This window comes from Eurypyga helias, unplaced genomic scaffold, assembly GCF_000690775.1.
Source record: "Eurypyga helias isolate BGI_N326 unplaced genomic scaffold, ASM69077v1 scaffold18861, whole genome shotgun sequence".
In the NCBI taxonomy this organism is placed as follows: domain Eukaryota; kingdom Metazoa; phylum Chordata; class Aves; order Eurypygiformes; family Eurypygidae; genus Eurypyga; species Eurypyga helias.
Genome location: NW_010232948.1, coordinates 4,524 through 19,277, shown reverse-complemented (window position 1 = coordinate 19,277; position 14,754 = coordinate 4,524). Strand labels below are relative to the sequence as shown.

General features: G+C 47.6%; 1 protein-coding gene across 1 annotated transcript; it reads left to right on the top strand.

Annotated features, from left to right (window-relative positions):
• Positions 1-716: 716 nt before the first annotated feature.
• LOC104517038 (transmembrane protein 183A-like) lies at positions 717-14,468 on the top strand (the record flags this gene model as incomplete). The annotated part of the gene is made up of 7 exons (XM_010161581.1): positions 717-801; positions 3,536-3,672; positions 5,932-6,091; positions 7,171-7,351; positions 10,590-10,670; positions 11,757-11,912; positions 13,991-14,468. Coding segments are annotated over 7 exons (986 nt in total), but the record flags the coding sequence as incomplete, so codon positions are not given.
• Positions 14,469-14,754: the final 286 nt, after the last annotated feature.

Genomic DNA, 14,754 nt, shown 5'->3' with positions numbered 1-14,754 from the left:
TGCCGTGCCCTGCCGGGGCAGGACAGCCTGGGCTGGCCGGAGAGGAGGCCCCGGACCTGAGGGACAAAGTAGTCTCGACTGATGAGTTGAGGGGCCTGGGTTTGGCCTGGATGAGGGGAGATGAGGACGATCCAGTCTCACCCGGGAAGTAAGCCGGACCCCCGGGGCCCCTGGAGGGAGAGAACTGCTTCTATCTGGAGGTGGGGAGGGTCGGGCCTGCTGTGGGAGTGTCGGAGTGAGCTGTCTCGGTCTGCGAAGGAGGAGCCTGGGCCTAGGGGATCAGCCTGTCTTGAGTTGGACTGTGTGTAAGGAGGGTTTGTTTGAGGTGGAGGGAGAGGCCTGGGATGGGTTGGCAGGTGGGTGGATCCCCAGGGTTTGGTGGATTGATGGGCCTGCTGGCCTGCACCTCTGCTAGGGCTTCTTTCCTATTTATATCAGCCTGTCTTGAGTTGGACTGTGTGTAAGGAGGGTTTGTTTGAGGTGGAGGGAGAGGCCTGGGATGGGTTGGCAGGTGGGTGGATCCCCAGGGTTTGGTGGATTGATGGGCCTGCTGGCCTGCACCTCTACTAGGGCTCCTTTCCTATTTATGCACTTCCTGCTCAAGCCTCTGTTCTTATGGGGAGTGTTCCTTTGAGGAATGGTGGCTCTTAGACCTTCTATCACCTCCCCTGTAATCCATAATCTGCTTGATGCCCTGTCTTCTGACTCTCCTGCAGTGACGGTGGCAGATTATGCTAACTCAGACCCAGCTGTTGTGAAATCTGGACGGGTGAAAAAAGCTGTGGCTTTTTTAGCAGGAAGGTGAGTCTACACCGGGGACCCTGCCTTCCCCAGGCTGCTTCCCTGTTTTGTTGGTCTCTGCATGATGTGGGAAACTCCCCTTCCCTGGCCTGAGAAAATCTGCCTCATTTGGGGCTTGACAATGAGTCTGTGCTCCTCTGCAGTCAGGTGTTTAGGGTCTTAGACAAGAGGTTTAGCAGAAAGCCTGTTGGAAGTCCTGTCAGAATTGTCGGTCTTCGTTAGTGTCTGCAATGAAAGGCCTTTTCCCATTAACTGTTGGGTGTTATCTCCTGCTTGAAGCAGAAAATGACACGATACGATTATTACTTTAGTTCCTCATATAAAACTGTAGACAACATTGTTAGCAGGCAAATTCATTGCAGTGGGAATAAGATTATGATAGTTCTGGCAAACCTGCTCTTCCCCTGCAAAGAGATCTGTTGAGGGGTGTTGCTTTTTCCTTGGTGAACTGTATAAACAAGCAGTTTCTTGGAAAGGTCTTGCAATATTTTGTTATCTACTTCCTCCTTGTTTTTTAGCTGCTGGAAGCATTCTGAACACACCCTGGTTGCTTGAGCAGTGTTAATGTTTAGGCCTCGACTCTTTTAAATGTACCTGGTCACACGTGTTAGGAGTGAATGTTATTACATTGACAGTAATGACTGAACCCTTCCTGTAGGAAAACTTTATGTTGTTGAAATCTTACAAGTTTAAAGCAAACATACTTTTTGCATGAGTGCCTGTCTTGGGGAAACTGTATGGGGCTGTTAGGCTGGGGAATGTCCTTTTTAGCTGCTACTTCTCAAGTTTCTTTTGCCTCCTTTGGCTGGGGGGTTCCCTCTCCCCATTCCCTCTCCCTTCTGTGTTCTCTGTCTTGATGCAGTGCCTCAGAGTACTGTATTGCACTTTAGCATCATACCTGGCAAACTCTGCCTTTTCTTTCTCCCTACCCTGTGCAGAGTCCTTGTGTCCGGCATCACCTGCTTTCTCCAGCTAACCCTTCTCCTAAAATTGTGCTCTGTTTCTGGCTCACCTCCACGTTATCTAGGTGACTCGGCAGTTCTCTGCCCACCCCTTTCTCCCATCTTTGCAGTGCAGTCACTGGGGCTTTCCTCTCCTCGCATGGAGATCCTCGGAATCTCTCCCTGGCCCCGGCTGTGCTACAGCCTTATCTGATGTAGTCATGACGAAACTACAGCCTTATCTAGTGAAACATGCCATGGTGTGGGGCCAGCAGCTTCTGCCCAGGGAGCCTTTGGCCTCGCTGACCTTATTTTCTTGGCCCCAAGTAAACATTGCACTGCATGTGACTGCCTGTGAGCGGGGGGCTTCATTGGGAGGGGAGCAAGGGCCAGGTGGAATTTTCTTGAGCTTTGTTCCTCCCCTTTAGCACCCAGGGATGAGGTGGGGATGACTGCTCTGAGGTGGAGGGGGTGCCTCTGCAGGGTTGCAATGCAGTGGGATTCAGTCAACTCGGGTGGTGACCTTTCCTTTGCAGAGTGTGACAGTTTCTTTTTCCAAAGCCCTCTCTGAGTCTCTGTCAGTTGTTGTCCTCTCTTGCTTGGCTGTGTTTGATGCCATAACTGCCCTTTCTGTTGACACCTAATTCTCTTTGCCTATAAAAGGTGATGTGGAGAGGGCCGTATGATATGACAGTGAGGGGTACCGCTGTTGTGACTGCACACTGTTTACAGACTGAACTCTGCAGAGTGAGGTAGCACTGGTTTAGCAAAGCACTGCAGGTATCTCTAGTCAGTTGGTACAAGCTCTATCCTAGGACTGTCTTTCCACTTGTTGTATTACTGTTTCAAGTAGCACATCTTGCTCTCTGGTGACTGTAACTGATGTGTAAACCTTCCTGGGCTTCAGGTTGCGTGAGGTTAGAAAAACTTGAGCAATGCAAGCCTCTGGCAAGGTCAGGTGTCTCTTGGTAGAAATCCTTTTCTTCATCCAAGCACATTGGGTTGAAATTCAGCTGAAATTTTCACACATCTGTAACATAGGACTGCACCTTTCTTTTTCAATTGTCATTACTGCCTCACATGTGGATTTTTCTGTCCTACAGAGCCCTCAGTTTAGAGATCAAGTTTTAATAATAATAATAACTAACAGTGATGTGTCTAAACACCCACCCAGAGGCAGCAAAAAACTCCTAAACCCAACTGACTTGCTGTTTTCTTCATTAGGCCAGTCTTTCCTTCCGCTAATTTTGAGATTAAGCAGAGCTCCAGTATGCTTGGCACTGAATTAGATTGCTGGTTGTGTGTCATCAGCCACAGGATCCCTTTATCCTGCTGATTAGAAAGTGTATTTTCCCTGTGTTCTTAGGGCAATTCCAAAGTCAGTGCTGGCTCTACAGAGGCTGAGCGTGGCCATGCAAGGAGGTGCCAGTATGCAGGGGAACCAGCTAGCACTGTAGAAAAAGAGCCTGTTGTTTTATTCAAAATTGTAAACAGCTTCAGCTAAACCAATGGGATCATCTGCATAATGGGCTGGTTAATCATCCTCATTGTTCATTCATTAAAACAAGAAGCTGAATAATTATGTTTCCAGTTCACTTGCCCTAATCTTTCTCTGACAGACAAAGTAATCCTCCGGCCCAGGATTTGCTTGCTGGTGTAGCAAGCTTTAATGCAGTAGCTGTGTTGTTTCTTAGCAGTGGCTCTGGCAGTGGTTCCACTGAAGCGTCTCCTAAACTTGGATCACCGTTGTCTCTCTGATAGTATACTTACTGTGTCATTACTTGTCATTCTAGTAAAATCCCTCTGTGGTCGGCTGAGGAAGTTCTCTCTCTGTCGGGAGAGTCTTGTGACAGCAGCGATGAAATGGATACAAAGGAAAGCATCAACGGGCGAACTGCCTCTAGAAAAAAGAAGAGCAAAAGGCACAAAGGTAGGAGCTGCCGGTTCTGTGGGGGCTGCTTCCGCGTCTTCTGCCCGTGGGGTGTTAATGGCTGCTATTTACAGGCGAGTTGTGGGGCTCTTTGGGGCACTGTGTAACTTGTATGTGCACAAAGACGTACCAAGGGTTAAAGTGCTTTTACACCTGCTGGGACTTGGTCAGAGGGGTTGGCTTTTCACAGAGGCAGGGCCTTGGGCATGAAATCAAAACCTGAGAGCTGTGACTTTCAGTAAACTTCTGTCAACCTTGGACAATGCATGCTGCTCTTCAAAGGAGCTGTGAAATTGCCACTGGACATGTTACTGCATTGGACGCATGTTGGTGAAAGCAGAATTGCTCTGGGGAAAAAACAGTGCTGCTGTCCATGCTGCGTTTGTTGGCAAAATGCAAGCTCTGCCTTCTGGATGTTTCCATGGCTGTGGTTAATTACAGAAGAGTTGTGAGGGCCCTTTTTCCAGCAAGCAGGTGAATGTGGCCTTAGTGGCATCACAGTACATGAATTCTGGGGAGATGTATCCTTCAGCATTTACACTTTCTGCAACTCTATAGAAACCTATTTGCAGCACAGTGTAATCAACAAACTGCTCTGCTGCACTGTGGAATCCTGTGGAGTTTCTAATAACAGGCTGCTTTCAGGTTGAAAATCAAGTTTTAACTTGACTCGTTGAGCTTAAGAAAAACCGACATTAAATTAGTATCAGCATTAATAAAATTAACACGTCAACATCTGCCATGGGCTGTAGGTGCACGGCACTCCTCTGGGGTAGGTGTTTAACCTCTTTTATTAATACATCCTTCAGAGTCCTGGGAAAATAAGAATCTCTGTGTGGCTAGAGTTATGTGAGTTACGAATCTGGAAAGAGTATTCTGTTCTACAACAGCCATGCCTTACTTATTCCTGCTACATGCTTAGGAAAGGAAAAATAGTAATAGAGCAGTGATGCTTCTGGCTGTGCTCTGCAGTTCAGCAGTTGGGTAGCTTGATGGGTTCTTGAGTCAGCAAACATGACTTCTTGAAACAGCAAAGTGGCTGTTACAGCCCACGGTGGGTGTGCCTGACATAAATCTGTAATGGTGTTGGGAAGTGGTCACATCCAGATCTTTCCTTGGCAGCCAGCGTAGCGATTATCACATGAGGATAAAGCACTGCCCTTTGTTATTAACCTGCTGTCGCAGGATTAGGTCTGGGATTCTCAAGTTCTTAAACACTCCCTTACACCACTTGTTCATAAACCTCATAGCAGTGTTTTCTGTTGGCCCTGTGTATAAGTCGGATGGTTTTTTTCTTGTAATGTTCATGGTGCTCCATATTTTTTTAGCTGTTTATGTTCTTAAAGGTGTTCTTTCTGCTAAAGTTGGAGCAATGTATGTGGAAAAATGTGTGGTGTTAACACTGCAGGAATGAAAGCAGTTTCTGAATCTTCAGTTCGGACAGCTCTGAGAGGAAGAACAGGCCATTCTGTTCATCTGAATTGCAGTAAAAGTTTCCCATCCAAGAAGCTTTAATTAATTACAGATTTAATAAAAGCAGCTGATTAGCCAGTTACAGGAGAGAATTGCTCACCCTCCCTGGCAGAGCTCCCACAAAAACATTGTGAGTCTTTGAACAAAGAATTGACAAGCTTGGCAGTGTCTTAATGTTCAGGGGCTTCTAGTGTAAAGCATTTTTGATGACCTGTTAAATGAGCTTGATAAAATTTTGATAAAAATGCATGAGCTTGGCCCTCCTTTACATAAAGTTGCTTCTGTATTTGCAATCCAATTTGTATTTCTTGGCTTAAGTGTTATTTGTCAGCTCTGAAAGGGTCAGGCATTGAACGAGGGTTCAGAAAAGCTGTGGGGTTTCCATCCTTGGTCACAGTCAGAACTTGGTGGGACAAGATCCTGAACAGAATTACCTCATTCAGCCTGCTTTGAGCTGGGCTGTTTGGAGAGACCTCCAGAGAACCCTTTCAGCCTGAATTCTTCTGTGAATCTGCCACTTTGCATATGTGTGCAGAGTGCAACAGGGATAACTGGTGGCATGTATCCAGCAAGGGGAAATGTAATGCTTTCCTGGCCCGGCAAGCTCATGCCGATAAAAACCGGTAGTGGTGATAATGACGTTGTACTAACTTGACCTTGTTTGGCTGACCATGTGTATATACATATTTCAGCTGCTTACCCTGCTACCAGTAGTAAAGCACATGCTTTAGATGTGACTTAACAAAGAGATTATTTACTACACTATCATTCCTTCATTGCATTTAGAAAATCCTGATGGCGGTGGCGGAGAAGAATACCCAATTGATATCTGGCTGTTGTTGGCTTCCTACATTCGCCCGGAAGACATTGTCCGGTTTTCACTCATCTGCAAGAAGGCCTGGACTGTTACTTGCACTGCCGCCTTTTGGACCAGGCTTTACAGAAGGTGAGGCTCTAGAGAATTCTTAAACTATTTGTAGGAGGCTTCAGCAGTGACCAGCTCCCTGCAGAGCTGTAAATAAGGGAATAATTCCCTGTAGGTTGGAGTCCTAAAACATTTGCATGTTGACAGGTGATGTGAGCCTTGCCAGGCAAGGGGCTGTGGGACATTGCATCTGCTTTGAATCTGGAAATGGATCTGTGTGGCATGTTCCTGTGTAAAATCTCAGAGCATTGTGTGCTTTTCTTGCCATGGCCCACACACCCCTGTTTGTAACAGTGGGCACTCGAAGTGCTTTACAAAGTAAGGTCTGTTCCATTACCTTATGGAAAGACAGGCAAATGTCACCAATAGAAAACCTGCCCTGCTGCAAGCTTTGATCGCGGTCACCTTCCTGTAGTTGGAGTGGCCTGAGAGAAACTAAGGTTTTTTGGAGCTGTCTTAGTGGCAAAAATAAGTTATAAATAATCTAAGAGCAGAGCAATGAGGTGGTCAAAACATGGAATAAACCCTGTCCTGTGTGTGTCGCTTGGCCTTCCCTTCAGGCGAGAACACGTTCTTTACATTGCTGTTTCTGTTGCCCAGGAGGCACGAGCAGTGGGAGTCTGGAGCAAGTAGCAGCCATGGTCACCCTTGCCCCTGTTCCTGGTGTGAAGCTCCCTAGCAATGGCACCTTTGGTATCTGGTCGCAGTGCCCCTTGAGCGCAGGCCTTTGGCTGCTCGGGCAGTTGTCTGCGGGCATGCAGTCAAGCCCAGCTAAAGTGAGTCTGTGGGAACCTGCAGGAATCTGCAGGCCTTCGCATCCTGCAGCTAAAATGCTGTCTGCTCTCTGAGCAATTACTGGGGAATTGTAGCAGGATATACTTATGTGTGTGCTGGAAACCTCCCTGATGCAGGTGCAGTCTTGGAGATGTGATTTCATATAGAGCAGTACAACACCCTTGCAGCACTTCGAGTCGAGAAGAGGGCCTTTGATCAATCAGATGTTCAGTTTTCTCTCGACACTGATCTCTTCATAGCTTTCTTCTGCACGTCTCTGGCATTCTGACCTTCAGCATGTGTTGGGTTTGTCGTTGGCTTTTCAGGCACTACAGTCTGGATGCGTACCTGCCTCTCCGCTTGCGGCCAGAGTCCATGGAGAAGCTGCACTGTCTCCGTGCGTGTGTCATCCGGTCACTGTACCACATGTACGAGCCTTTTGCATCTCGAGTCTCCAGGAATCCAGCTATTCCAGACAGTACTCCCAGCACTTTAAAAAACTCCAGAGTAAGTGGAATCGCTAAGGAAGTTGCATATGTCTGAGATGTTGCTCTTTTAGTTTTTGTTCTCTGTCTAGAAGAAAAAGAGATGATGTTTAGATGGTGGCCAGTGAAACTCAGGTGCAGGATGGTTACTGGCTCAGAATACTGATGCTGGTTGCTTGTGTCTGTATATAACTGCTGCTGCAGAGGATTCTGATTACTCTCTGGGTAACTTCTCCCTAAGTCCTACCACAACATCTTTGTAATCAGAAAAACGGTACTTGCTTCACTGGATGTCAGAACTGCTAGGGGTATTTGCAGCTCTCCTCCTTCGTTGCAAATCTGTTGCTGAAAGGAGGTTGCAGTAGGATCAGCTTTTATATCTTCTTCTTTATTCTGATGCTGTCTGCCAGAATACATCTTTTCTCTGTAGCCGGCATCTGGAGAGATCAGAAGTGACACTGATAGCCTCTGAAAGGGAGTCACTTCACACTGCGTTCCTGTAGGTCATCCATCATCTTTGTGTGGGCGAGGAGGGCAGCGAGGTTGGGAGCATGGCGAGTGTGCAGAGCAAATACCTGCTTTGGGACCGGGGCTGCAGCTGTGTTGGGCTGCGAAGGGCTTGTCTCTGGTGTGGGCAGACAACTCCCTTTGCTATCCCAGCTTGGAGCACTTATGTATCTATTCCTCTTTAATCGCTGTTGACCATTAACTCTGAAATGCCTCTGTGTCTCGTTTGGTTTTAACTTGCAACTGGCTGATACCCTGTGAGCAGCTTAAGCAACAATGTGAATTCTTCACCCTCCAAATCCAAAGTCCCCTCAAATGAGGTTTTTGGAGTTCTTTTGGTTCAGGAGTTGTACTTTCTCCATGCAAAACAGAGCAACCTCATCTATCTGTATGTGACATCCCTCCTTTCTTCCTCCTTTTCCATGGGTGGATCCTGGAAAACAAAGTCGTACTGCTTTGGGAGCATCCAGCAGTAGCACAAGCAGGTGGTGCTGTGGAGCAGGAGGAAAGCACACAGTTCTGTTTTGGTCTTGCATCCAGAGCTCTTCATTCTCTTCCCACATCCCCAGTTTGGGTGTCATCTTTCTTTAAAAAATAAAAAGCAAAACGTTTGTAGGAAATTACAACTTAACCTTAGTCCTTCCGAGTCAAACTTCTTACCACTGCTTGGATCTGGTAGTGTGGCTGTACGCTGGAAACCCAGAGATGATGCTGGCAGGGTTGGCATTTTGGAAGCATTCACGTTGACATCATAACGGCTTTGGTGCCCACTGCTAGTGCTTCTATTGTACTAACAGTTTGAGGAAGATTCTTGAAGTGCAGTCTCTTATTATTCAGCTTTTAAAAAAGGAAATTAAATGGTGACGAGGCTTTGTTACAACAGGAGAGGTTTGACCTAATCCCTTGGAGCATAAAAGAGCCGTCCTGAGTCTGGTCTTGCTGCACTGTGGCATTGAGAGACTCTGAGCTCCGCCTGTGTTACTGTGCACAGAAAGGCCTTGGCACAGTGGGTACGGGGGAGGCTCTGACATTGCCTCCCCACCTTCTTGCTTTCATGGGCTTTGGTTATACCTTCACCGGTCGTTGAGACTAATGGCAAATGCCTGTGTAAGCTGCATGTGGCAAGAGGAGACCCCAGACCCGGGTGTTATCAAATCTAGCTGTTCCTCTTTATTTTCTTTTTTTCTTCCCCTAGCCTAGCTTGTGTGGGACACTGGAGCCGTTATGGTGTCAGCAGAAGTGTTTGCCCTTTAAAGACACCCCCATTATTTTTGGTGGAGCGGCAGGCCGTACGGCGCGTCTGAAGGGCAGGACGGCTGACCCGTGGACGACATCCTCTGCCCCTTAGGAGGTACTGACCGTTTTGTGCTTCACTGCTTGCCATGACCAAACCGGTTGCTAGACCAGGCTGTCTCTGCCGGTGAACTACAAATGCTGCTGATGGTGGAGTTCAACTCAGCAGCATCTGCCGCTTGCCGGTGTTAAAAAAGATCCAGAGGATGTTTTTATCAGGAAAAACTGAGGGCTCCCTCTTCCCAGGTGGAGGTTACTCAACGCATGTTTCTGAGTTTGACTCCATGGAGCTTTGTTGTTCACCTCATGAAGATTGTCGAGGTAAAGGTCCTTTAAGGACTCCTTGAAGGACATGACTCAGAGTTGAAGTGAAGGGTCTCATATCTCTAATGACAGAGCCCCTGTGCTGGAAGCTGGCTCTGCTTTGTTTCATTTGGGGTCACGCTATCCTGGAATGAAACGAAATGCGTGCTTCACCCTGCACCCAGTCGGGCCTTCTCTTGGCAGGAGAGAGGTGTGTGTGGAGTTGTCTTTATCCACATTATTCTTTCTTTTGTTGCTGACACTGTTATAAGACCAGCTGTGGTGGGCTGGCTGCTGTGCTGTGAAAACACGTTCAGTGATGACTTGCCAAATCCTCTTCTTGGCGGTTGAAGGCTAGTTGCTTCTACTTGCTGGCACGTAGGGAATTTCCTTCCTACTTGGTTTAATACAGGAGTTCTGCTGAGACCCCTAGAACAAGAGCTGCATGCTGGGATGGATCCTGTGGACCACACAGTGATAAATGACTTAAATTGGAGGACTCTGGTGTATGTCTGTGTGGGAGGGCAGTGCCAGTTACCTCTGATGCTGTTGAGACCCTTTTCCCCTTTTCTTTTACAATGGGACAGTAGGTTGATCAGACTGTGATACCTGTGCAGTGATTTCATACTCTGGAGTGTGGCAGTCAGTGCCTAGTTATGTCAAGACCTTCTTCTGACACCACAGTGCCTCAGGAACTTTCTTCTCTGTCACCTCATAGCTCATGTGTTGGTCTTTGCATTTCCCTTTGGATTCTCTCCTTGATCCTTACTCTGTGTTCAGTTGTTCCTCACTTTAGTCTTGTCTGGACTCCAGTTTAATGGGAGTCCTTGGTGGGAGGGGGAAACAGGTGAACGTGCACTGCTCATCTCTGCCCGGTGAAGGGGACAAATGGTGCAACAGGATTTTTCAGTCTAGCACGTCAGTGGTTATGAGTTATATAATCCAGTTTCGTGATGGGTTGGCCAACTTGGAACTGAGAGACCTAAATGGCCATGTGTGTTCTTTGAACATAATTAATTTGAATAAATGGCTTCCAACTGCTCCTCTGTAATTGTGTTTGTAATTGGAGGCCTTCATGCTCTGCTAAAACTTACTTAACGTGGTGCCTCCAAGGATTTAATAATTTTCTTTCTTGTTTGTTTCTTTCCCCACCTCAGTGTCTGCTTTTCTGGTGCAAAAAGATTGAAGGGAACAGACAAGAAGCAATGTGGGAATTCAACTTCAAGTTCAAAAAGCAGGTATGAAAGAAGAGCCAGAATGGCTGTGACTTTGTAGCAGTAATGATTCTTCTGGGTGGTAGAGAGGAAGATGGAAACTTTTTATGTGTTCAGACAATGAATGGAAACACTGATTCCAATGAATGGAAACACTTTTCCCAACTAAAGCACATTCTGAAACTATACTCAGTTTTTAGTCTGTATTACCACGACATTTTAAATCCTACACTTTTATTTCCTTATTTGGTGTCTTCCTCAGCAGAGGGCTGGATTACCTCCTGTGAAGAAAGGCTGGGAGAGTTGGGGTGTTCAGCCTGGAGCAGAGAAGGCTCCGGGGAGACCTTATAGCACCTTCCAGTATCTGAAGGGGGCTCCAAGGAAGCTGGGAGGGACTTTTTACAAGGGCCTGTAGTGACAGGACAAGGGGTAACGGGTTTAAATTGAAAGTGGGGAGGTTTAGATTAGATATCAGGAAGAAGTTCCTCCTGGAGAGGGTGGGGAGGCACTGGAACAGGTTGCCCCTGACGTGTCCAAGGCCAGGCTGGATGAGGCTTTGAGCAGCCTGGTCTAGTGGAAGGTGTCCCTGCCCATGGCAGGGGGTTGGAACTAGATCGTCTTTAAGGTCCCTTCCAACCTAAACCATTCCATGGTTCTATGATTCTTTTTCCACTGTAAGATCTAAGTCATTTGTTACCCCAAATAACCTAAGCCTTGGGTCATCACTACTGATTATGACCAAAACCCAGACTCTTTGACTATTTTTACCACTGGGTAAAAACATAGACCAGGATCCAAAACTTCTTGTTTTACCACTGGAAAGATTTCCCAGAGAAGTGAAGAAAGCCAACCCTGCCAATGAAAACCTCCAGTAACGGGTCTCAGGAGAAGCAAGTAGTTTCAGGCAACTTTGGGAATTCTGCAGCTTTCCCCTCTAAAGAAATGATCCTGCAAATTCCCCGTCCTGACTGATGGCTTTCTGTTGTGTACGGAACGCTCTGCCCAGCGCGTGGGACTGCGGTGAGCATCTGCTAGCCAGCGCCCGTGAGAAGCAGCCAAGCTCCCGTCAGAGCGTCCTGCCTCACTAAACAAGTCTCTCTTTCTTTCAAGTCTCCCAGATTCAAGAGCAAATGTTGCAAAGGTCTTCAGCCGCCGATTCAGTATGAAGAAGTCCATACAAACCCAGATCAGGATTGCTGTCTGCTGCAGATCACCACCTTTAACTTCATATTCGTGCCAATAGTCATGGGTATGACGTTTACCTTGGTAAGTGCTTGAGGAATCTGCCGGGCAAGCTTAGTGTGTGCGGTTTCTGAAGGAGATGAGGACAGCCTTTGCTGTTGTGTAGGTCACACGGTTACACCAACAAACCAGTTATGGGGATCTTAAGACCAGAGGAAATGCTGAGGATCTCCTCAGTTTAACTTCTGCATTTCCATCAGCATTTCCATTTCCTTCCCTGTTTGGTGCAGCAAATACAAACGATGGAGCATCTGCAAGGAGCTGTGGTTGCATGGCATCTGGGGCAGATCAGTGTCAGTACGAGCAGGGTATGAGAGGTACGGGTGCAGAAGGGAAGGTATTCTCTCCTCAAAAAGCTATCTCCTTACCTGACAGCAGTAAATTCTGAGAGCGAAAACCTGCATGAGCAAACTCTTCCATTGTGTATATGGTCCGTGACTGATGATTGGTGGCAGAAAGAGCAGCTTTGGAATGAAATTCCAGGAACTCTGCTCCGGACAGCAGCAGAGCAGGCGTGCTGAGGCAAGAGCAGGGCTAGAGTGTGGGGCAGCACATGTGACTGTGCCACAAAATGAGCTGTTTTGGCTGCTTAACAGATGTTGGAAGGAAAAGTGATTTCACAGGAATTTGTGAAAAGCAGAAGTCGATGGCAAGGTGCACTCTGTGCTTATTCAGCATGGAAAATGCAGACAACAGTGAAGTCAAATCAGCACTGGGTTAGGATGGTTTACACATGGATCAGGGAAAATGTTTCCATGGGTTCAGGGAAATAAAGTTGGAATCAGGTGGGTGTGGTTTATGTAGCGATTAGGGAAAGCGTGAGGGAGCTGCTCCTGTCAAGTCATGAGGTTCAGAGCAGACCCTCTTGGGTTATGAACTTCTCACAGGGGAGTCTGGGTGCTGGTTAATCCACTCCTAGTCCTGGACTTGACCAAGATGAGGTGTCATAATCACAGTGGTGATCTTGTGCTGTCTATAGCTTTGGAACCAGAGCAGTTTGATGTAGGATAGTAATTTAAGGTTTGTTAACACTAGTAAGATAAATCACAAGATTAGATTATATCAATTTTCTGGCAGAACATCAATGAATCAGCACAACAGCTTAATTAAAAACTTAACAAAGCTCTTAAAACCAAATTGCACGCACCCACAGAGATCAGGTGCAGAGATAGGTACACATATACAAAGGTGTAGCTGTTAAAATTCCTCTGGGTTCAGTGAACGTGTTCACGTCAGACACCTTTGCATTTCAACAGGTGAAGAGCTGAGTCTCAAAGAGGGGGGGGTGGGTTTCAGCCCAGGCCCCATCATCGGCGTGATGGTTGTGAGCTCTGAGTCATGTCCCACTCCATGGGGGATGCTGGATGCAGCCGCCGTGGTCCAGGAGAGCTCAAAGGGCCTTCCTGGGCACTGCTGACGTGTGTTTAGGCACCAGCAAATTTCCATGCTGGGCACAACTCGGGCTGGTAATTACCGCACTACCAGTAATTGCTGGTTCCGACTTGCCCGGGTTCCGGTGTTGTCAGGGAATGATTAGTTATTGAGTTCTTATTCCCCACCGTGGCCAGGTGGTTGAATTCCTGGTAGGCACCGTGGTCAGGCAACCGAATTCCCACTATAGTCAGTGCTGTTCCCCACCTCAGCAGCACAAGAGTGCTTGGGAGTGTCAAGGGATGCTTCACCGCCAGACGTGCTGCACAGTGGCCAGGGCTTGATGGGAGTCTTGCGGGATGTGCAGTGGTTTAGGGGCTGGGGGGGAGGCACCACAACAGGCTCTGACTGTAAGTCGGTTTCAGAAGTGCCCTGTGCCCAAGAGAGAGTCACAGACTTCACTTACGAGAAGGGCAGCGAGTTCCAGCCTTCCTCTGACAGCCTCTTGCCCTCAGGTTCACTCTGGGCATTGTTATTTGGGGTTGCCAGCCAGAGGGAGGTGGTTTGAACCCAGAGCTGCAGGTTCAGGGTGTAACTGCCAGCACCTGAAATACCTTGAGCTTGTACAATTCAGAAGAATTTCCAAAAAGTATCTAAAAGTGTACTGCTAAGAACTCTGTTTTATTCGTCCCTTGGTTTTCTGAAGCACCTCCTGGTCTCTCTTCTTGCAGTTCACCATCAACGTGAGCACGGACATGAGGCATCATCGCGTGCGCCTGGTGTTCCAGGACGCCCCCATTCGCAATGGCAAGAAGCCTCGCCTTGACCAAGGAGTGCAGGTCGTGCTGGACCCTGTGCACAGCGTGCGGCTCCTGGATTGGTGGCACCCGCAGTACCCCTTCTCGCCGAAAGCTTAGTGCTCCCCGGAGACTGCAGGAGCCGGCAGGTGCCTGGGTCTGCAGGCTGAAGAGAGTCTCGAGGAACCAGGAAATCCTATTTTTATTTCTTAAATAGATTCTGCAGTCTCCCTGCAAGTGGTTGAAGCTGCTGAGCTAGTCTGTATGTATATAACTTCTGGTCAGTGATGGGCAGAGCTGAGTGTAAAGCAGAAACTATTTGTAAACACACTTTTATGTAAAATTCACATTTTATGATTTGAAAGGAGCCCCCTGGAACTGTTCATTTAAAATCCTTTTGGTGCTAATGAAAGTGGTCCTGTTTTCTCGTGTTTGGGAAGAAGCAGGAGGCTTTGCTTTCCAGCTTTGACGCGACCAGAATCCATTTACCAGCGCAGTCCCGGTTTGTTTCACTGCAGCACGGGGTGGCGTTTCAGTGGCTGAGAAGCAGCGAGCCCAGTGGCAGTGAGCCCCGCAGCAGCGAGCAGCGATAGTGCTAATTCACAGGCCAACAGATACAAGCTCAAGGAAAGAAAAAAGCATAAATGATCAAACAAAGGAATTGTTTCAAAGAGGATTTGTAAGGCAAAAGTCTGTCT